Source organism: Nicotiana attenuata, chromosome 2 (genome assembly GCF_001879085.1).
Source record: "Nicotiana attenuata strain UT chromosome 2, NIATTr2, whole genome shotgun sequence".
In the NCBI taxonomy this organism is placed as follows: Eukaryota; Viridiplantae; Streptophyta; class Magnoliopsida; order Solanales; family Solanaceae; genus Nicotiana; species Nicotiana attenuata.
The window spans coordinates 75,581,324-75,602,681 of record NC_031990.1 but is presented as its reverse complement, the minus strand read 5'-3'; the positions used below and the strand labels follow the sequence as shown (position 1 = coordinate 75,602,681).

At 36.4% G+C, this 21,358-nt stretch overlaps 2 protein-coding genes and 1 long non-coding RNA gene across 3 annotated transcripts; all 3 read right to left on the bottom strand.

The window, feature by feature from the left end:
* Window positions 368-20,737, bottom strand: LOC109212927 (probable inactive purple acid phosphatase 27). Its single transcript, XM_019376662.1, has 12 exons — window positions 20,320-20,737; window positions 19,546-19,637; window positions 19,295-19,364; window positions 19,075-19,197; window positions 18,590-18,682; window positions 18,282-18,411; window positions 17,298-17,379; window positions 17,066-17,198; window positions 5,082-5,287; window positions 4,866-4,991; window positions 3,946-4,255; window positions 368-835 (listed from the first exon to the last, which is right to left on the bottom strand). The coding sequence occupies exons 1-12, from the start codon at window positions 20,491-20,493 to the stop codon at window positions 530-532; spliced, it is 1,845 nt and encodes a 614-aa protein (XP_019232207.1). The 5' UTR covers window positions 20,494-20,737; the 3' UTR covers window positions 368-529.
* LOC109212937 lies at window positions 1,662-3,002 on the bottom strand. The gene is made up of 2 exons (XM_019376672.1): window positions 2,463-3,002; window positions 1,662-2,309 (listed from the first exon to the last, which is right to left on the bottom strand). Exons 1-2 carry the CDS (start codon window positions 2,898-2,900, stop codon window positions 1,992-1,994), a joined length of 756 nt encoding a protein of 251 aa, XP_019232217.1. The 5' UTR covers window positions 2,901-3,002; the 3' UTR covers window positions 1,662-1,991.
* LOC109212946 lies at window positions 6,668-13,484 on the bottom strand. Its single transcript, XR_002065932.1, has 3 exons — window positions 12,934-13,484; window positions 6,773-6,828; window positions 6,668-6,679 (listed from the first exon to the last, which is right to left on the bottom strand). It is a non-coding gene; the product is annotated as an uncharacterized LOC109212946 (long non-coding RNA).

Sequence of the window (21,358 nt, the reverse complement as noted above, 5' to 3'; positions counted from 1 at the left end):
TTCGTTATGAACAGCTCCGATAGCCTCTTCGATGCACCGGAAAATTTTATTTTGTGTCTCATACAACTGACATTAGTTGTATGAGATGTCAGTTGTATGAGACATCTTTTTGTCTCATAGTTTTGTGGACCCAGGAGTGTAAGACTGGGGTCCACAAATTTGTGAGACCAAAAGGAGCCTCACACAACTAATGTAAGTTGTCTGAGACACACAATAAAACTTCTCTCGATGCACCTCTCCCCTCAGAGGGTAGCTGATTCATTTTATTGTTAAACTATCACATCAACTCTGGAAACTGTATTCAGCAAGTGGTAGGAGTGAAAATGGATGGATTGGATTGTGAGGCGACCATCCCGAAGAAAGAAGAAACGAAAGGGAACTCCCAAATAACATCTTCTCCAGCTGCAATGAAAATCTCAAGGTGCTAAAAAGTAAAACTAATGTACATTATGGCATCTTTTATTGTATCGGAACCAATTACAACAAATCTTATAGCTGAATGATTTCGCTAGTGTACATTTAGATCGGTTCACGAAGCAAGAGTGGTTGCCTCACAACCATCATGGACACAAGCTAAGACATCTTTATAGTCCCTTGAGATGGTGAAAGAATCATAGACTTTACCATCCCTACTCTTTTTGTATTCAAAAAGAAGCGATGAATGATTAAAGGATGTAAGCTTGACGAACCCCCAATCATAATCCTTGTAAAGACTCCAGGTGGTATTAATAGGACTGAATTCTGATAAGTGGCTCCCTCCGCCACCTACAACAACATGGATTGTCCCATTGACAACACCAGAATAGTGTGATCTTTCCGAGTTCACGCATTGGTTCTGCATCATAGGAAAGTCCAATGTTAAAACACTGAGAATGGACTTATGTTATAGTAAAGGGTAATGGATCACATGCAACTAGCTGTTCTTTACAAAATTTCACGTTTTGCCTTTACTCAAGAAAGGTCCAGATATCAATCCATAGAAAATGCCCTTGTCTATTGTTGGTTCTTGATAAAAGAAATTAAGGGAAATAACTGGGAAGATGACAAGAAAATAAAAAATATACTGGAATAGATGTAAAAAGAGCTAAAGCTGAAAATACTATATTATTTTACTGCATTTGGACTACAATTTATAAGAGAAATACTAACTTAAAATACCTAAAAATCAGCACAAAATATGCTGAAAATAACTAACTCCTAGAGACTAGTTCACTCCTAAAGACTAGTTCAAAATTATTTCAAATTCAAACTAAATTACTGCAGTAAATAGCTGAAACAGTAAAATAATTTTACTGAGAGCAGCTTCTAAAGCATATTTCTAACACTCCTCCTTGCTTTTGAAGCTGCAAATTCTGAATTTGTCCCTTGTAAACCTTTAACTGGAAGCGACTTTGTACGTAAATCTGCCAACTGATCTTTGAACTTGCAGTGAATCGAGTTCACTTCTGTATTTTGCTGCATCTCATGATTGTTAATGAAATAAGTTGGATCGTTTTTCAGCTTCATTTGCATCTTGCCTTGAGACTTGTCTAACTTTCTTCCAGAATTGCATTTTCTGAAATATTGACAACTTCTTCCTTACCTTATTTTCACATATGTCCTCAGTTGGAGAATTACCTGCACTTAGTAGATTCTTTTGGCTCCATTCTTGATCTAATGAGAAATTTTTACCTCTCATTTTAACCCTTAAAATCTCAAGTCCAGTTGCATCATAAATGAAACAATATTTATCTTCAAAGGATACTTTAAATCCTTTTTCCATTAGTTGTCCAACACTTAATAAATTTTGATCAATATCAGGAACATAAAGAACATCTGAAATTTTCTTAGTACCTGAATTTGTTGGGATTGCAACAGTTCCTTTTCCTTTAGCAAGAATATAATCACCATTTCCAATTCTGACTTTCTTATTTCCTATAGACGTGAACTCTTTGAAAAGATTTCTGTCATATGTCATGTGGTTTGTACCACCACTGTCAATCAACCGAAAATCAGATTTTTTTGGTTGAAAGAATAGTTGCCACAAACAAGTGATCTTCTTCTTCTTCATTGGCGACTTGGGCATCTGCTTCATGCTTTTGATATTTGCCTTTGCAAATTACAGCTTCATGACCAAGTTGGTTGCAAATTTTGCACTTTGCATCTGGCCTCTTCCAACATTTGAATGGTGGATGACCTTTTTTGCCACAGTGCTGACAAGGCGGGGAATTTTTTTTAACATTATTACCCTTGCTTTGAGTTTTGTGGTTGGCTGTCAGGGCTCCTTCAACCATACCATCTTGCCTCATAAGCCTCCTTTGCTCTTGTGCCTGCAATGTATTTAACAATTCTGCCAAGGTAATCTTGGATAGATCCTTTGTATTTTCCAAAGTAGTTATGGATACTTCATATTTTTCAGGCACCGTAACAAGAATTTTTTCAACAATTCTTGAATCTTTAAATTTAGTACCAAGCAATCTTACCTTGTTAACAATGCCAAGCAACCGATCTGAGTATTCTTTGACAGTCTCAGATTCCTTCATTTTCTGCAACTCGAATTCCCTTATTAAATTCAACACCTTCATGCCTCGTATTCTTTCATCTCCTGTATATTCTCCCTTCAGATAATCCCAGATTTCTTTTGCTGATTTGAGAGCCATAACTCTCGTGAAAATTGTTGCAGACACACCAGCAAACAAAGTTGCTTTCGCCTTTGATTTCCTGGTTTTCTTTTCCTTGTGACTCTTGATCTGGGCCATGGTGGGATTGTTAGGCAGCGGAAGAACATCATAATCCTCTTCCACGGCCTCCCAAAGATCTAAAGCCTCCAAGTAAGTCTCCATTCTCACTGCCCACAGTTGGTAATTTTCACCATCAAAGACTGGAGGAGCCAATTGAGAAAAACTCATTTCAGTCTCCATCTCACTCAAGAAAAGATTTTACTTAGGTCCCTTAAGAAGATGGCTCTTGATACCAATTGTTGGTTCTTGATAAAAGAAATTAAGGGAAATAACTGGGAAGATGACAAGAAAATAAAAAATATACTGGAATAGATGTAAAAAGAACTGAAGCTGAAAATACTATATTATTTTACTGCATTTGGACTACAATTTATAAGAGAAATACTAACTTAAAAGATCTAAAAATCAGCACAAAATATGCTGAAAATAACTAAATCCTAGAGACTAGTTCACTCCTAAAGACTAGTTCAAGATTATTTCAAATTCAAACTAAATTACTGCAGTAAATAGCTGAAACAGTAAAATAATTTTACTGAGAGCAGCTTCTAAAGCATATTTCTAACATCTATTAAGTTAATCGGTTAGTTTCTTTATTTTTGAAGACAAAATAATAAGAGCACGAATTACTCCCAGCATATCTTCTTGTTAAAGACAGGTCTATTGGTGAAGGAAAAAGAAGGAAACAATAAGAGAAGCCAGAAAACAAAAGGTGTTTTGGATAGAAATGAAACAAAGGGAAAAATTCCATATAATCAAGCTTCTTCTTTTCTTTCCTTTTAATTCTTTTGATGCAAGTACCCTCTCTTATCTTAATACAAGTAAGATTAAAATGTCTGTTGAAATGCTGACAAAACTATCTTGAGAACCAAAACTCCCTAATAAACTGTACTTGCCTCTATTATTTTCAAGTAATCTCATTTTAATGTCCGTCTTTCCAGAAAGGGAAATGGCAAGAACACTACTAAAAATTAATTATCTAACATAGTAGATGAGACCCTCGGATGCTATTCTAAAAGAGAACCAAATTATAGTGTTATCCCAATAAGTTTATTCACTTCATGTTGAGACGTACAAGTAGTAAAATGCAGTTTCACTACAGCCATATAAACTTTCCCAACTATGGATGTGATTTCTAGTTCTGAGTCTATACATCTCAGACGTTAGGTTTGACATCAGAAACAAATTGTATGATTCAAAGTTGGAAAAAATAAGTAGCAATGCTTACCTGGTAAATAGGACAAGTTCTTTCATAGTTATGAACATGACCATAAAATGCAATATCCACTTTATATTTCTGCCAAAGCTTCTGCAAGCTTTCCCTTCCCATGGGCTCCTCAAATGAACCTCCTATGCCATACCATTTGTCAGAAGAGTAACCAAGAACCCGATGAGCAGAAAAAATCAGCCAAGGCTGCTTCTGTCTGTCTACTGATGCAAGACAATGTTCAATAAATTTATATTGCTCAGATCCCTCTCTCCAATCATGCTCGCTGTCTGCTATGCAAAAGCGAAACATGCCATAATCTGTTGAATACCTACACTTACGATATATAAGTCATAGCAAAATGTCAGAAGTTGACGGAAGAGTGTTCTAATATAAATGATTCAGGCGCTTTCAACAGACATGGTGCAAATAAGCTTTCTTTAGGAATGCAACTAGCTCATTTCTCGCTTCCACATCCCAAATTGAATATGTTGATTTATTTTTTAAGGGTCAAGCTTCAACATCTTTGTCTATAACTTCTAAAGTATTTTTTTTCTTTACCATAACTTCTAAAGTATTTCTAAATTGTGAAAAGTGAAAAATATCAACAGAAAAAAGAAAAAAAAATGAATTCATCTTCATTCACTATGGAGACTGGACACAAAAACCAACCAAGATCTTCAATTGGAAAAATGTGCGCACAGGTACAAGCTACTTTTCAGTACAAGCACTTAAACAATCTTTCAAGTCCTTATTTGTTCAATAGATAAAAGTTATCCACCCTTTTTAAGCACGAAAATTCCTTTTACTTGTCACAGCAGAACCTGATTGTTTTTTTTGGTGTGTGTGTGTATTGTGGGAGAGGGAGAGGAGGACTCTAAACAACTGATTTCCCAGACTTTCATGTCAAATACAATGAATGAAAGAGAATAGTTTATTACCAAAACTTAGCTCTATTATCCGCCGGAACATAAAACATGGTTTGAGCTAGCACTCCACATTCTCCACCAGAATCATTACCCTCGTAGAAGGATCCAGTTCCAGGGCAATCACGCTCATGATTACCACTGCAAGGAGTTCATATTTCATAGAAAAAGAAATAAATGACAAGTAACGGATGAAGCTTAATAACACACAACATTGTTGAGGACACGAACCTTGCAATCATATAGGGTACAGTTGATGCAATAGGTTCCACTTGTGCAGTAAATTGGTCCCATTGTGATATATATCCATTGGCATACGTAATGTCTCCTATATGAAAAACTATGTCAATGTTTTTAAGATCCTTGATGAGTTGGTCCGTTGTATTGAGTGAGCCTGGTTGATAATTGCTATACTCATTTGAACCATCACGCTCTGCCTGAAAATCACTACACAGTTTAATCGGTTCTGATTTTCATATTGAACAAAAACTTGGTTCAAGGAAGATGAAAGCAAAAGATTCTGTAAAGCATGTCTTCTGCTCAAAATGAACAACTACAAAATAATCCACAGGAAGTATCTCAATATATCTACGACAACCATTCAATGAAACACATTCTTCAAGTTAGTCAATGGTTAGTGATTTCTAGTTCCCAGGACTTTTCTAAAATGCAAAGGGTACTCTAGAAGGGCCTGACCTCACAGTAAGCAAAAGGGGAATGGTAAGAGATTACCACAACATTCAGATTAAATCAGTGACAGCTAATCCTACTAGCAAACAATTCCAAACTGGATGTAAGTGCTCAGCAAAGGAGAAAAAACAAGCTTAACCTTTGGCCATCATATCAATTATATCAATTACCAACGATTAAAAGTAAATGACTGATCCACATGGAGTGGCCTTGCATTGTCATAAGATCAGTGGCAGCACAAGCTTAGAACTTGTAGTTTATCAGCTCACACATTCTAAAGAAAGGAAATACGATCATGAATGATAGTTTGGACTCAATATATATGATATGACAGTAAATGAAAATTTTGTTGCTCAAGTTACTCAAATACGTCTTAATAACTCGAACTATATGCAATTACTATACTGCTCCAGAAAACAAATTTAGTAATAACCTGGTAATATGATGCTTAAATCAACGCCTATAAGACATGTCTCACATTAATCACATGAATCAAGCAGTCATATAGGACCCATATTTGAACTCCTTTGCTAACATCAGAATGTAGGTGAATTATCATATTCAGAGTAGGAAAGGTAATAATTCGAATGGACATAAAACTAGTGCTCCCACTATAACAATTTTGTTGAACAATTGCCTCAGTTACTGTAAGATTAAGTCAAACAACTGCTGAATGTTTTCCTCACGTGTTTTACTTTTTAGTATTCTTAACTTAGCTGCTGATTTTTAGGAGTTTGTTGATCATGGAATCTTGTATTAAGTAGTTGCTTAATTCTAGGATCTAGTTGTTCAATTTTTTCTGTATTTAAGCACCATTTACAGTTCTTAATATTATTTTCTAGCAGCAAATATTATCTCTTCTTCTTGCCTTTATTTCCTCTTTTTCTTAAAGTTACAGTAGAACTTATAAAAACTCCAACAAATTGGTATCAGAGCTCTCTTCTTGAGGGACCTGTAATTAAGGGAAAACACATTTTTTCTTTCTTCTTCTATGGATTCAGAAACCCCTTTCACTGCACTTGCACCACCCGTCTTCAATGGCGAAGGATACCATGTCTGGGCAGCAAGGATGGAGACACATCTGGGGGCAAATGATCTCTGGGAAGCTGTTGAGGAGGACTACGATGTTCCTTCCTTGCCTGCAAATCCAACTATGGCGCAGATGAAGAATCACAAGGAGAAGAAAACAAGAAAGTCAAAGGCTAGAGCTACGTTATTTGCTTCAGTCTCACCAGAAATCTTTGTCAGGATTATGACAATGAAATCGGCGTTTGAGGTCTGGAGTTTCCTGAAGAAAGAATATGAAGGAGATTGTTGTAATTTGAAAGTAGAAAATCGTGGATAATAGACTGATATAGCAGTGGAAGAAATCTAATTTTATTAACTTGTGGAGCTTACATTTATAGCCTATGGACCAGCAGAATAATGCACTAAAAAAAGGATCCCACTAACACCTACTTGCCAACTATTTCCTAGATAATAGGAACATCTAGCTAACAAACTTTTGACTTATTCAAACTAAAACAGTAAAATAAAAATTACTGCAGTCCAAAAGCATTTTCTAACACTCCTCCTTGCTTTAGGAACTGCAAACTCCAAGTTTTTGTCTTAGAAGCTCGAATTTGCTGACTGGTAAAGGCTTTGTGAATATATCAGCGACTTCTTCTTCCGTCTTGCAGTAGACTAGAGTTATAGCTCCATCTTTTTGCACTTCTCTCAAGAAGAAAAGCTTGATATTGAAGTGCTTAGTCTTCCCATGAAACACGGGATTATGAGAAATAACTATCGCAGCCTGGTTGTCGACGAACACTTCAGTACTTTTTCTTGGTTCCATATGCAGATCAACCAGAATTTTCCTCAACCATAATGCTTGATTTACTGCTGCTGTAGCTGCCACAAACTCTGCTTCTGCAGTAGATTGAGCCACAGTATCCTGCTTTTTCGAACACCAAGAGAACATTCCCGAACCAAGACTGAAACAGTACCCTGAAGTACTCTTCATATCATCCAAGGAACCACCCCAATCACTATCAGAATACCCAAACAGCTCCTTATTTCGACTACTCTGGAACTTGACTCCATAGTTGATAGTACCTTTGATGTATCGCACAACTCTTTTGGCTGCCTTCAGGTGCACTTCACTGGGACAATGCATGAACCTTGATAGAACACTTACAGCATACAATATGTCTGGTCTTGTTGCTGTAAGATACATCAGACACCCAATGATACTTCTGAAGTATGATTCGTCCACCTTTTCAGCTCCATCGTCCTTGCGTAGTTTCTCTTTTTGGTTCATGGGAGTATTCATTGCTTTGCAATTCTCCATTCCGAACTTCTTGAGAATTTCCTTCGCATATTTCTTTTGGCAAATGAAAACCTCATCTTTTTCTGGTTTAATCTCCGTTCCAAGAAAATATGTCATTAAACCAAGATCGGTCATTTCAAAAGCTTGCATCATATCTTGCTTGAACTCATCAATAAGCTTTGTACTGCTCCCTGTAATCAAAAGGTCATCTACATAAAGAGAAACAACAAGAATATCGCTGCTATGTTGTTTAACATGAAGCGTCGATTCTGAAAGACTTTTCTCAAAATTGAGGCCAAGCAAATAATCATCTATTCGACTATACCAAGCTCTTGGTGCCTGTTTTAGGCCATAAAGAGCTTTATGTAGTCTATAGACTTTATCTTCTTTTCCTTCTACAACAAAACCTTCAGGCTGCTCAACATAAATTTCTTCTTTGAGAATCCCATTAAGGAATGCTGATTTGACATCCATCTGATGCACTTTCCAGCCAAGTTGTGCAGAAATAGAAAGAAGTAACCTGATTGTGTCGAGCCTAGCAACTGGAGCAAAAGTGTCAGAATAATCAACACCAAAAATCTGTGCATACCCTTTGACAACAAGCCTTGCTTTATGCTTGTTAATTGAACCATCAACATTTAACTTGGTTCTAAACACCCATTTTACCCCAATTACCTTTCTGTCGTGAGGTTTATCAACAAGCTGCCAAGTTTTATTTTTCTCGATCATGAACAGCTCCTCCTCCATTGCATTCTTCCACTTGGGGTCTTTGAGTGCGTCTTCAGGGTTAGCAGGTTCGCATAGTGCAACATTGCATTTCTGATATATATCAGAAAGCAATCGAGTACCACGCACCGATGGATGATCCACCATTTCGTCTAACCATGGACTTGTTTTCTGGACAGAAACACTTGAGTTTTCCCAATCCCATTCTTCGTTTTCCATGAAGTGGACATCTCTGCTGATAATGATCTTCTCACTTTCTGGTTGGAAAATTCTATACGCTTTTGAAGCGGTACTATATCCAATGAAAATGCCCGGGGCCGCCTTTTTATCTAGTTTATCTCGTTTAACCTGAGGAATATAGGTAAAACAAAGACAACCAAAAACTTTAAGAAAATGCAGCGGAGGTTTATAGCCATACCATGCTTCAAAAGGAGTTTGGTCTTTCACTGCCTTCGTGGGAAGTCTATTTTGTAAAAACACGGCTGTGTTTGCTGCCTCTGCCCAGAACTTCTTTGGCAAATTTTTCTCATGCAACATGCATCTTGCCATCTCCATAATGAATCTATTTCTTCTTTCACTAACTCCATTTTGTTCTGGAGTATAAGGAGCTGTGAGTTGACGTTCAATTCCTTCTTCCTCGCAAAATAAATTGAACTGATGAGAAATATACTCCTTGCCATTGTCAGATCTTAAAATCTGAATTTTGCACCCGCTTTCATTTTCCACTTTTGCTTTAAACTTCCAGAAAATGCTCCTAACTTCTGATCTGAACTTTAGGAAATAAATCCAGCACATTCGGGTCAGATCATCTATAAAAATAATGTAGTAAATACTACCATTAAGTGAAGGAGTCCGTTGAGGTCCCCCTATATCAGTGTGAACCAGCTGCAACTTTCTTGAGGCTCTCCAGGCTACCTTTGGGAACGGAAGTCTGCTTTGTTTCCCAAATTGACAAGCACGACAATCTGTAGAATTAACTTCCAGATCAGGTAAGTTCTCCACCAACTTCAATTTTTGCATTTTGAGAAGTCCTTGATAGTGATAGTGCCCAAGTCGTTTATGCCATATCTCAGCAACATTTTCTTTTGCTGAATACACCATCTGCTCTTTCTCAAGTGGATCTAACGAGAAGCTTTTGCCTCTCATTTTAACTTTAAACAAGTCTTGTCCCGAGGCATCCTTAATCAAGCAAAGTTTATCCTCAAAATGCACCTTGAAACCTTTTTCTAGCAATTGACCAACACTTAACAAGTTTTGATCTAAATCAGGTACATAAAGCACATCCGAAACCATTTTCATACCTGATTGTGTTTCAATTTCAATGGTTCCCATTCCTTCAACAGGAATATAGCCGCCATGACCTATCCTGACCTTTGCAACTTTGGTAGGCTTCAGTTCTTTGAAGAGACCCTTGTCATAAGTCATGTGATTTGTGCATCCGCTATCAATCAACCAAGACTCGCTTGAAACATTGATTGCAAAACAGGATGCAACAAACAGTTGATCCTCCTCCTCTTCATTAACAACTTGAGCGTCTGCATCTTGCTGTTGAATTTTATTCTTGCAGATAATTGCTTCGTGCCCAAACTAGTTGCATTTATTGCACTTAGCATCAGGCCTTTTCCAGCACTTGTAAGGTGCGTGTCCGTTCTTGCCACAATGCTTACTAGGAGGGTAATTTCCCTTGGAGTTTCCTGCTTTGCTTTTGTTGATGTTGCGCGCTGCACCTTCTCCATTTATTTGGTGGTTCTTTTTATTTTTTTTCTTTTTATATCTTCCACCATCTTCGTGTTTGGCTGGCATAACTCCCTCTCTAATTCCATCCTCTCTCATAAGCCTTCTTTGTTCTTGTGCCTGCAAGGAATTTAGTAGTTCTGCCAAAGTAATTTTGGACAGATCCTTGGTATTTTCTAAAGTAGTTATGGTGGCTTCAAATCTTTCGGATGCAGTAACCAGAATTTTCTCAACAATACGAGAGTCCTTAAACTCAGAACCAAGTAACCTTACTCTGTTTGCTATGTCCAAAAGCCTGTCAGAGTAGTCCTTGATAGTTTCCGACTCTTTCATCTTCTGCAACTCAAAGTCTCTAACAAGATTCAGCACCTGCATACCTTTGATTCGATCATCTCCTTCATACTCTGACTTGAGATACTCTCAGATTTGCTTTTGCTGATTTTAGAGACATAATGCGAGTAAAAATTGTTGATGACACAGCAGCAAAGAGGCACGCCTTTGCCTTAGACTTTCTGGTTTTCCTCTCCTTATGATTCTTTATTTGAGCCATTGTTGGATTGTCGGATAGTGGAGGAACTTCATAGTCTTCCTCAACTGCCTCCCAAAGATCTAAAGCTTCTAAATAAGCTTCCATCCGCACAGCCCACATGTGAAAATTTTCACCAGTGAAGATCGGAGGTGCCATTGCCGAAAAGCTTGAGTTTTCTTCCATACTTGAAATCGTGGTGTTTCTGTTTGGTGTTTCTGCACTCACTTCAACACTCTCTTGAACACTCACAGATCACGTTAAAGATATTAATCACAGATCCCGCAAGAAGAGGTCTCTGGTACCAATTGTTGTAATTTGAAAGTAGAAAATCGTGGATAATAGACTGATATAGTAGTGGAAGAAATCTAATTTTATTAACTGGTGGAGCTTACATTTATAGTCTATGGACTAGCAGAATAATGCAGTACAAAAAGGATCCCACTAACACCTACTTGCCAACTATTTCCTAGATAATAGGAACATCTAGCTAACAAACTTTTGACTTATTCAAACTAAAACAGTAAAATAAAAATTACTGCAGTCCAAAAGCATTTTCTAACAGAGATGAAAGGATCAAGGGAATGCGTATTCTCAACCTTATCAGAGAATTTGAACTTCAAAAGATGAAGGATTTAGATACAGTTAAAGAGTATTCTGACAGATTACTCAACATTGCCAATAAAGTAAGATTACTTGACTCTGAATTTTCTGATTCTAGATTGGTTCAAAAAATTCTTGTAACAGTCCCTGAAAGGTTTGAAGCAACCATTTCCTCGCTGGAAAATACTAAGGATCTGTCACAAATTACTTTGGCAGATTTATTGAACGCTTTGCAGGCACAAGAACAGAGAAGGCTTATGAGGTCTGAAGGGTCTGTCGAGGGTGCACTACCTGCAAAAGTTCAGTCAAGTCAGGGAGAAAGGGAAAGAAAAAGAAGCACAACTTGAACAAGAAGGAAAACTCAAGTGCCGATTCTCCTAGGAATAATCGGAGAACAAAATATGATTTTCCTCCTTGCAAGCATTGTGGAAAGAAAGGTCATCCACCATCCAGATATTGCAGAAGACCAGATCAACAATGCGAGAAATGTCAGCAGATGGGACATCATCAAAAGATTTTCAAGAACAATATTGAGCAGAAAAGTGTTGATAGGTAGCTGAAGATCAAGAAGAGGAAGATCAACTATTTGTTGCATCTTGTTTTGCAAGCAATGTTTCAAGCGAGTCTTGGCTGATCGATAGCTGATGCACAAATCACATGACTTCCAATAAAGAACTCTTCAAGGAATTGAAGCCTACTCGAGTTAAAAAGGTTAAAATTGGCAATGACAGGCATATTCCAGCAAAAGGAATAGGAACCATTGCAGTTGAGGCACAATCAGGTACTAAAACAATATCTAATGTTCTTTATGTACCTGATTTGGACCAAAACTTGTTAAGCCTTGGTCAACTGGTAGAAAAAGGTTTCAAATTGTATTTCGAAAATAATTATTGCTTGATCAAAGATCTTTCGGGGCAAGACTTGTTTTAAAGTCAAAATGAGAGGCAGAAGTCCTTTTGAGGAAGAGCAAATGGTGTATTCAGCAAAAGAAAATGTTGCTGAGTTATGGCATAAGAGACTTGGGCACTATCACTATCAAGGACTTCTCAAAATGCAAAAACTGAAGATGGTGGAGAACCTACCCGACCTGGAAGTGAACTCTACAGAATGTCGTGCCTGCCAATTTGGTAAACAACACAGAAAGCCATTTCCTAAATCAACTTGGAGAGCCTCATAAAAGTTGCAGCTAGTACACACTGCTGTTACAGGACCGCAAAGAACTCCATCATTACAAGGTAGCCTCTATTACGTTCTTTTCATAGATGATTTTTCAAGAATGTGCTGGATTTTCTTCTTGAAATTCAAGTTAGAAGTTGCTGGTGTATTCTGGAAATTCAAGAATTTGGTGGAAAATCAAAGTGGCTGCAAGATTCAAGCTTTGAGGTCCGATAATGGAAGGAATACACTGATGAATTATAATAAGTAGCGCAAGCAATTCTAGTATCAAAATCACATGTAATCTAGACAACTAGTATAAACGGGATTTCACGGGTTACCTCTTGAAGCGTGGACAAAGCTCCTCTATCACGTTAGCCTCCAATTTCACAGCAATTCGATGAAATCTCCATCACCCGCACGACCACGATCTCCGAAAGTTCTACGGTCTTCTACTGTGTTACCCAAATAATATCCGGAAATAACAATTTCGTGTGGGCGAAATTTCTAAGAAAACTTGGCTGAAATTTTTGGCCACCATGTACTACTCCCTCTAGGTGGAAAACCTTATGTATTTATAGCACAAGTTTTAGGGGTTAAAACCCTTTTCCAAAACCTGTTGGGTTTTCTTTTCCACCAGAAAAAGGATTCCTTTATTTCCTATTATTTAGGCACAATAGAGACCACAGAATTTAACTAACCAGGCTCCAATTATGGAATTAATTTCTAATTTTCGAAATTAATATCTACCATAATTAATTATGAATTATTCCACTAAAAATTCGTAATTGCACTCCTTATTCAAATTCGAAATTCATCCATCAAATCTTATTTAACTCCCCATGTTAAGATTCATATACTAATCAGTTAAATTAAATTACTGACGATTTAATTTATTGATTATTTCCTTTACACTTTCGCTTAACTTATTTCATGTGTCGGATACAAAATCCACCGGCCGGGTTTACACATGAAAACTTATAAGCTTTCATAAAAGTGTATCATCAATCTATAAACCGAGAATTGATTCCATCAACTAACTATTACTTCGTCAATATACATTATTATTATCCAATTTACCGGGCATATTGACTCACGAAAGAATCTCGCCTTTCAATAAATCAAAAAAATAATAATGTACACAACTAATAATAATTATATCAAGATTAAGAGTATAAGTACATTTAATGGCTAGAGAGTTATTATATTAAGTCAGTATAAAATACGTATCTCTACCTGGTCCGTTCAATACATACAAAATGTACTAGCACAAGAAGTTGGAATTAAACCATTCCCATAATCAAGATAAATTATATTTAATCTTGTGCTACAATCATCCATGATGGTTTGTCCAATTCCATCATTAGATTGTGAACTCAAACTTTATATTTATAAGAACCGATGATTTAATCTTCCGTGTATAAGCTAAACTCTATACACTAAATCATCTACTATATAAGCAAAGCACACAGACTAATATATGATCTATTTAAAACTTTATTAAAATTGAATAAACAATTATTCCAAAATAAATACTATATCTAAACCAAACCCATGGTTAATAGTATATATCCCAACAATCTCCCACTTAGACTTTTAAGCATGACAATTATTAGAATGTACTATATCCAAATGCATGGTTAATAGTATATGCCCCAACATACACCTCAAGAGAATTTAATTCATTCTGCGACGAAGCTGGTATTGTGCATCAGCTTACAACACCATACACTCTGGAACAAAATGGAGTTAGTGAAAGAAGAAATAGATCGATAATGGAAATGGCCAGATGTATGTGCTTGCCCAAAATCTTTTGGGCAGAGGCAGCGAATACTGCAATTGTTCTGCAAAATCGACTTTCAACGAAGGCTTTGGAAAATAAAACACCATTTGAAGCTTGGTATGGCTTTAAACCTTCACTCAGTTTTCTTAAAAGTGTTTGGTTGTGTGCGCTTTGCTTATGTTCCTCAGGTTAAGCGTGACAAACTTGATAAGAAGGCAATTCCAGGCATCTTTATGGGTTACAGCATTATTTCCAAAGATTACAGAGTTTTTGAACCTCATACAAGGAAAATTCTGATAAGTAGAGATGTGCATTTGATGGAGGATGAACAATGGAACTGGAACGAATCCAAATGAAAGTACAAAGCTTCAACTGAAAGAAGATGAATTGGTGGATCATGTTCCAGTAAGAGGCACTAGATCTCTTTCTGATATCTACCAGAGATGCAATGTGGTTGTTCTTCAGCCAGCTGATTTTTTGGAAGCAGAAAAAGATCCAAAATGTAGAGCTGCAATGAAGGATGAACTCAGCATGATTGAGAAAAATCATACCTGGAAACTTGTGAAAAGACCTAAAGACAGAAAAGTCATAGGAGTAAGATGGGTTTTCAGAACCAAGCATAATGCAGATGGCTCTATCAACAAGCACAAAGCCAAACTTGTTGTGAAGGGGTATGCTCAAGTCTTTGGTGTTGATTTTTCTAACACATTTGCTCCTGTTTCCAGATTAGAAACCATCAGATTATTGTTGGCTAAGCTGCACAGAAGGGTTGAAAAGTGTTTCAGCTAGACGTACACGTTAAATCTGCATTCTTGAATGGCTTTCTTGAGGAAGAAATTTATGTTGAGCACGCCTGAAGGATTCGTAGTCAAAGGGCATAAAGATGAAGCGTACCAGCTCAGGAAAGCTTTGTATGGACTAAAGCAGGCGCCCAAAGCTTGGTACAGCAGAATTTGTTGCAGCTGGGTTTTAGAAAAAGCCCCAGTGAAGCTACTCTCTACATTAAAGGTGATGAAATCAATTTTATTGTTGTTTCACTATATGTGGATGAGGAAGCAATGACGAACTTGTTAAGAAGTTCAAAGAAGATATGCATCATACTTTTGAGATGACGGACTTGGGAGAAATGGCCTATTTTCTGGGAATGGAAATCAAGCAAAAGGGAAATGAAGTGTTCATCTGTCAAGAGAAGTATGCAGGAGAGATTTTGAAAAAGTTCAAAATGGAAAATTGCAAAGAAACAGCTATTCCAATGTGTCATAAGAAGAAGTTGAGCAAAAGTGATGAAGCTGAAAAAGTGGATGAGACTCTTTACAGAAGTATGGTTGGTTGTCTCATGTATCTTACAGCAACCAGACCTGATATTTTATATGATGCAAGTATTCTATCTAGATTCACTAATTGTGCAACTGACACTCATTTTAGAGCAGCTAAAAGAGTGATGAGATATGTTAAAGGAACACTGATTTTTGGAATCAAGTTCTATGCAAATCAGAAGTACATGTTGCAGGGGTATTCAGACAGTGATTGGGCTGGTTCTTCTGATGATATGAAGAGCACTTCCGGTTATTGTTTTAATCTTGGTTCTGGGGTATTTTCTTGGTGTTCTAAAAAACAAGAAATTGTTGCACAATCTACAGCTGAAGTTGAGTTCATTGCAGCAATAGCTGTTGCAAATCAAGCCTTATGGCTTAGAAAATTGTTGCTTGATCTGAATTTGAAGCAAGAACAGTGCACAGAGGTGTTTGTGGATAATCAAGCAGCTATTGCTATCTCAAATAATCCTGTTTTTCATGGGAAAACCAAGCATTTCAATATTAAATTATTCTTTCACGGAGACCTGCAGAAGGAAGGATCTGTTGGATTAAAGTATTGCAAGACTGATCTTCAACTGGCAGATATGTTTACCAAAGCTTTGCCAAGGAGCAAATTTGAATTTCTCAGAGAGAGGCTTGGAATTTGCAGCAACTGAAGCATGGAGGACTGTTGAACAATTGCCTCAGTTACTGCAAGATTAAGTCAAACAACTGCTGAATGTTTTCCTCACGTGTTTTACTTTTTAGTATTCTTAACTTAGTTGCTGATTTTCAGGAGTTTGTTGATCATGGAATCATGTGTTGTTGATCATGGAATCATATGTTGATCATGGAATCATGTGCTAAGTAGATGCTTAATTCTAGGATCTAGTTGTTCAGTTTTTTCTGTATTTAAGCACCATTTTCAGTTCTTAATATTATTTTCTAGCAGCAAATATTATCTCTTCTTCTTGCCTTTATTTACTCTTTTTCTTAAAGTTACAGTAGAACTTATAAAAACTCCAACAAATTTAAATGACCTTTTGAGACATCGTGAATGATTTACTCGCTATTGTAAGTAAGAATGTTCAACAAACTCATCACAAGTTTCTTTGATTTCAAATTCATTTGGAAATTTATATTCTATTCCTGTCAGAAAAAACTTCACGTATTTCATATTTAACTTTGTCCAACTTGAAATTCCAGAGAAATTGTCTCTGCTGTATCCTACTGAAATAAGATGTTAGCCTATAACTTCGTACAATCCTAAGTTGAGTTAAAGAAACTGGTTACGGAACCTTGTAACTCTGATTCTATTTTTGGTACTATATCCAGAAGAGAAGAATGGAACAGAGAAGGATTCTCTAATTTTTCAGTATTAGTACTTGATTTTACCTTTCCCATGTCTCCAAAAATTATAACCCGTTGCAACGAGTTCTGTCCCGGATATGGGGATGATCTAAAGGAATACATCTTACTCCAAACATAGGAACCATTTGATAATATGTGACCCATCTTGTATGTGTACCTGACAAGTTTGTTGTTTAATCCAACAGAAATATACATGAACATTTTCTCAAGTCAAAGTTCTATTCCTGAGGCAACACATATTGTACAACAAACTTACAAGTTGTTTGGCCACAAATCCTTCATGAAGCTAGTGTGTATGAACCCTGGATCACGCCAACCAACTGTACGAGCAGGCGAACCTGAAAGTGCACATGACATAAGTATTACTCGCAGGCTGATATATCTCACTGGTTTGCTAACAATGGAGCACAGATTAAATGAAACAGTTGGTTAAACTGGAATTTAGAGTTTATTCAATGATTGCCGGAATTGGTTCTTTGCCTCAATTAAGCTTAAATATCATGATTTCTCAACCCTTTGGAGCGTCTACATAGAAATTCTAACGTCCAACATTCATTGACGACCTCTGCTAACACCCTTTACAGAAGATGGACTAGACTCCAATAATCTGTCTTATACAGTGACCATCATAACCACATGCAGCATCAGTCGCTTAAACTGTCTACAACAGAAGCTGCAGGCCAAAAATAGCGCAACTCACTTTTATCTCAGAGTTTGCAATTACAGAACAGGGAAGCACCTGAGCGCAAACCATGGTTGTCTTCCTTAAACAATTTGTAGGTACGATACTTATTTTCTTTCCCTCTTTTTCTTATGGTTGAAGCATAACTTTAAAATAAAAAGGCTACTCAGGTCCAATGAAGCCACTCTGTTGCTCCCAGAAAAAGAGTAATGTGTGAGATTGGTTATTACCATTTGGTGTTCTTCATCACATACCTCTTGATCACTGATAAAGAAATGAACCTTGGTCCTAATGATAAAGAAACAAAGGGTTGAGTTGGGCCCAAGGTCCATTTCTTTAACAATCATCATTTTTTTAAGTTCTCAATAACTTGCTTTACCCTCTTGGAAATACATTTGGAAGCATAAATGAAGACAACTAATTTTAGCGTCACTGCTTCCTAAATTAGCAATACACATGGTGAATCTTAAAGTTTGTGATTGGTAAATTGATCAATTTCACTTTTCAAGATTTATACGATGCTACATGAGGAATATTGTCATTAAAATTGTAACATACCACACATGGCGTTTCTATCAAATGTCAATGTTCCTGCTGGTGAGCGATGTTGAGGATCACCCTTCCGACCCCACTCAATGAAAGGAACAGCTTCATCTATATCATAGCCACTTGTCCAGGTCAATGTCATCTATGGAAACAGAATGAAACATGAAGATTTACATCACATACAAGAAAACATGAAGATTTACATCACGCAGACATAGCTAGTGTACTTATCGAGCCAAATGATGGAATAGCACAATAGGGCGAGGATGATGTTCCTTCCTCTATAGTAGATAAATAAACTAGGATTAGCACCAACTTACTTCATTCCATGACTTCCCCAAAGCAAGCCGTGGATAAAGTGGCGCTTTAGGATTTGCAAATGATATGGAATTTGAAATTGCCACCAGCTTTGGCTGCAACAAATAGCATATATTTAGTTAACTTGACAAAACTATTAAAACTAGCAAGCATTTGAGCAGCTATTTTGTTTGTACGGATCAAATATCATCTACAGCACTGGTATGCAGCACTTGCTGGATGATGTGTATTTTTGAATTTGAATGCTGAGTTGTATGGAGGTTTTATTTCTGTTCACATATCTTTCAACAGATATATCAAATCAAACACTATATGATAAGAACATTAAGATGAGCAATGGAAGCCTTTAAATGTAAGCCAAAAAATTTAATCCTAATGTTATTTTTTCATGCAACTTCTATAAACCTAAAGTGCAAAGCAATTTGGGTTGGGGCGAAAAGGAAAAAGGAAGAGAAAATGAAGCATAGAGGTCAGTTGATTTACAGACATTTGACAACCCGCCGGTAAACAATGCAAAGGAGAAATCTGCCCGCTGATTGATTAATTGGAACTTCAGAGAAGATTTCCCTATTTTCACATAACCAGAATTGGAGAAATTTGCAAAGTTGTACTGCGGAAAACACATTATTTTTGGTTAGAAAGTGCAAACACATCTCCTAAATCCTAATTGCTTTCAGTTCTTTAAAATATGCTTGAACTATACTAACCTTAATTGGTGCTGTACAAATATATGGAGCCTGTTCTCTGGGATCGTTTTCAAAATAACATGTGGATCCACTGAGATGCAAAAGGAGTACATCAACTCATTATCGGAAGATCGATTGTCAAGCAGCAAATTTAACAAGACTTGACTGCCATAAGCTGTTCAAAGATGAACTTCTCTAACCATAAGGATTCTACAGCTTAAAACTACTGAAGGCATTTAGGAAAGATAGAGATAATACAAAATTGAACATACTTGAATTTTGCTGGAGAGAAAACTCCAACCCAGTCATCATGAGATGGCTTGGGGTGCTCAATATCCACCGTTACCCATTCTGTGTCACCACCCTGTCATGTTAACGAATATATCATAGCTTACAAAGAGTATCCTAACATCTCTAGAATCAGCACCGGAGACAGAAATTCATACAAGAGGATACAAAAAAATACACTAGAATATCACACCTGTGATTTGAACTTGTGATCTAAGACCAATATTTGAACCTCCTTTACCAGTATACTAGAATATTTTCTTATCAAGGGGATTCAACAGTTCATATATAACCCCAAAAGAAGTTGTTTTTATCCTGTATTTGTCTTAAAAATCTATTGAATAATGTACAAATTATTAGTTAGAACCCAGTAACTTCAAACAATTAGAATCCCGAACCCATAAGCTTGAAACCTTGGCTCCGCCTCTGTCTAGAATGATACAAGACTGATTATAAGAAAAAAAAGTCCCTAAATGCGGCGAGTCGAAAACATCAAGAAGCCAGTGGCGAGCTAAGACTACAAGATTGTACAATGATTGCAGGTCTTTGTAAAAGCTAAGAGAATGCTTACAGGTATAGACCAATTAATGGATTAGATAAATGTTTCAGTTTCGCCCTAATATCCATCTTAAAAGCTTCATCCTCCCCAATCCCTACCCAGAGACCCCCACCACAAAAAGAATTTTTTTTTTTTACCTAAGAGGATGAAGACAAAGGATTACTAATAAAACAAAAATCCACAAGGTATAAACTAGTACCTTGGCACCAAGAATAAATGGATAAGCTTTAATGGCGACTGAATCCTGAAGTGCAACAGTAGCTCTATGTATTGCTATGTTTGATAAAGGCTGCTCCCCGCTATGAGCTGAAGCAACATAAAGACTACCCAATAACACAAATATCAACTTTGCATAGAATAGAATACTCTTCATTTTTTCACTCAATTGATACAGAGAGTGAAACAAGTACTTCCCTTTACTTATCAGGAATCCAAGAGAGACAGTGGAATTACTTTATCTGTTAGTCAATATTTGATGTAGGAACTAAAGGCTTCAATTCAAGAATTATTTTAATCATGGAAGTCCACTTAAGTATGTCCAACAAAGACTTCAATTTTCGGCTTTGTAAATTTAAGTCTTAACTTGGTACTCACTCTTGGAGCTGTGTATTTAATTTTCTATGCTATTGACATGAAATAACTAATCCGGGTATAAGATAAAACATCAGAAGAACAAATTTATCCTTGTCTTTTTTCTAGAAGCCTATGAAAGCAAAGTATCCAGGGGTATAATTGTAACGTCATAGTCTTTTAGTTTGAAAATAAATAAATATTTTAAATAATATTTGGTATATCCAATTTTAGTACAATAAACAAAACACGCAATCTATGCACTATTAATCTATGCATTACTAATCCTTATATTATTAATCTTTGCGTTACTAATCCATGTATAATGTATTTTCGAACCAAACGACCCTTTATTGATTCTTTTTGTCCTTGCTAAAATTTATATCTTAATTTTCATTTCATTTTATTGAGTGTTAGACCATAATCTGAAAGCCTTGAGTACAACAATATTGGCTAATCTTCCATGTTCTATTTTTGTCCTTTCGTAACATTTTTTCATTACTCTTTCTCTTTCCATTCATTTGTATTTTTATTTCATCCATAATGGTTGCAATTACTTTATCCCAAATTAGCTTTCATGCTTCATTTTATGTTTAATATATAGTTAACCCCTCAATTTATAGGTAAACTCCTTTGATATACTTTAAATTCACGATCAATCTTTCATA

Excerpts from the sequence above, each read along its gene's own strand:
- LOC109212937 (XM_019376672.1), bottom strand. The coding sequence starts at position 2,900 with ATGGAGACTGAAATGAGTTTTTCTCAATTGGCTCCTCCAGTCTTTGAT. Across the intron at positions 2,310-2,462 it reads TGCTTGGCATTGTTAACAAG|GCACAAGAGCAAAGGAGGCT; the intron begins GTAAGATTGCTT and ends AATACATTGCAG.
- LOC109212927 (XM_019376662.1), bottom strand. The coding sequence starts at position 20,493 with ATGAAGAGTATTCTATTCTATGCAAAGTTGATATTTGTGTTATTGGGT. Across the intron at positions 18,412-18,589 it reads TGGGGAAGTCATGGAATGAA|ATGACATTGACCTGGACAAG; the intron begins GTAAGTTGGTGC and ends CTGTTTCCATAG. Across the intron at positions 17,380-18,281 it reads TGATAGAAACGCCATGTGTG|GTTCGCCTGCTCGTACAGTT; the intron begins GTATGTTACAAT and ends GTGCACTTTCAG.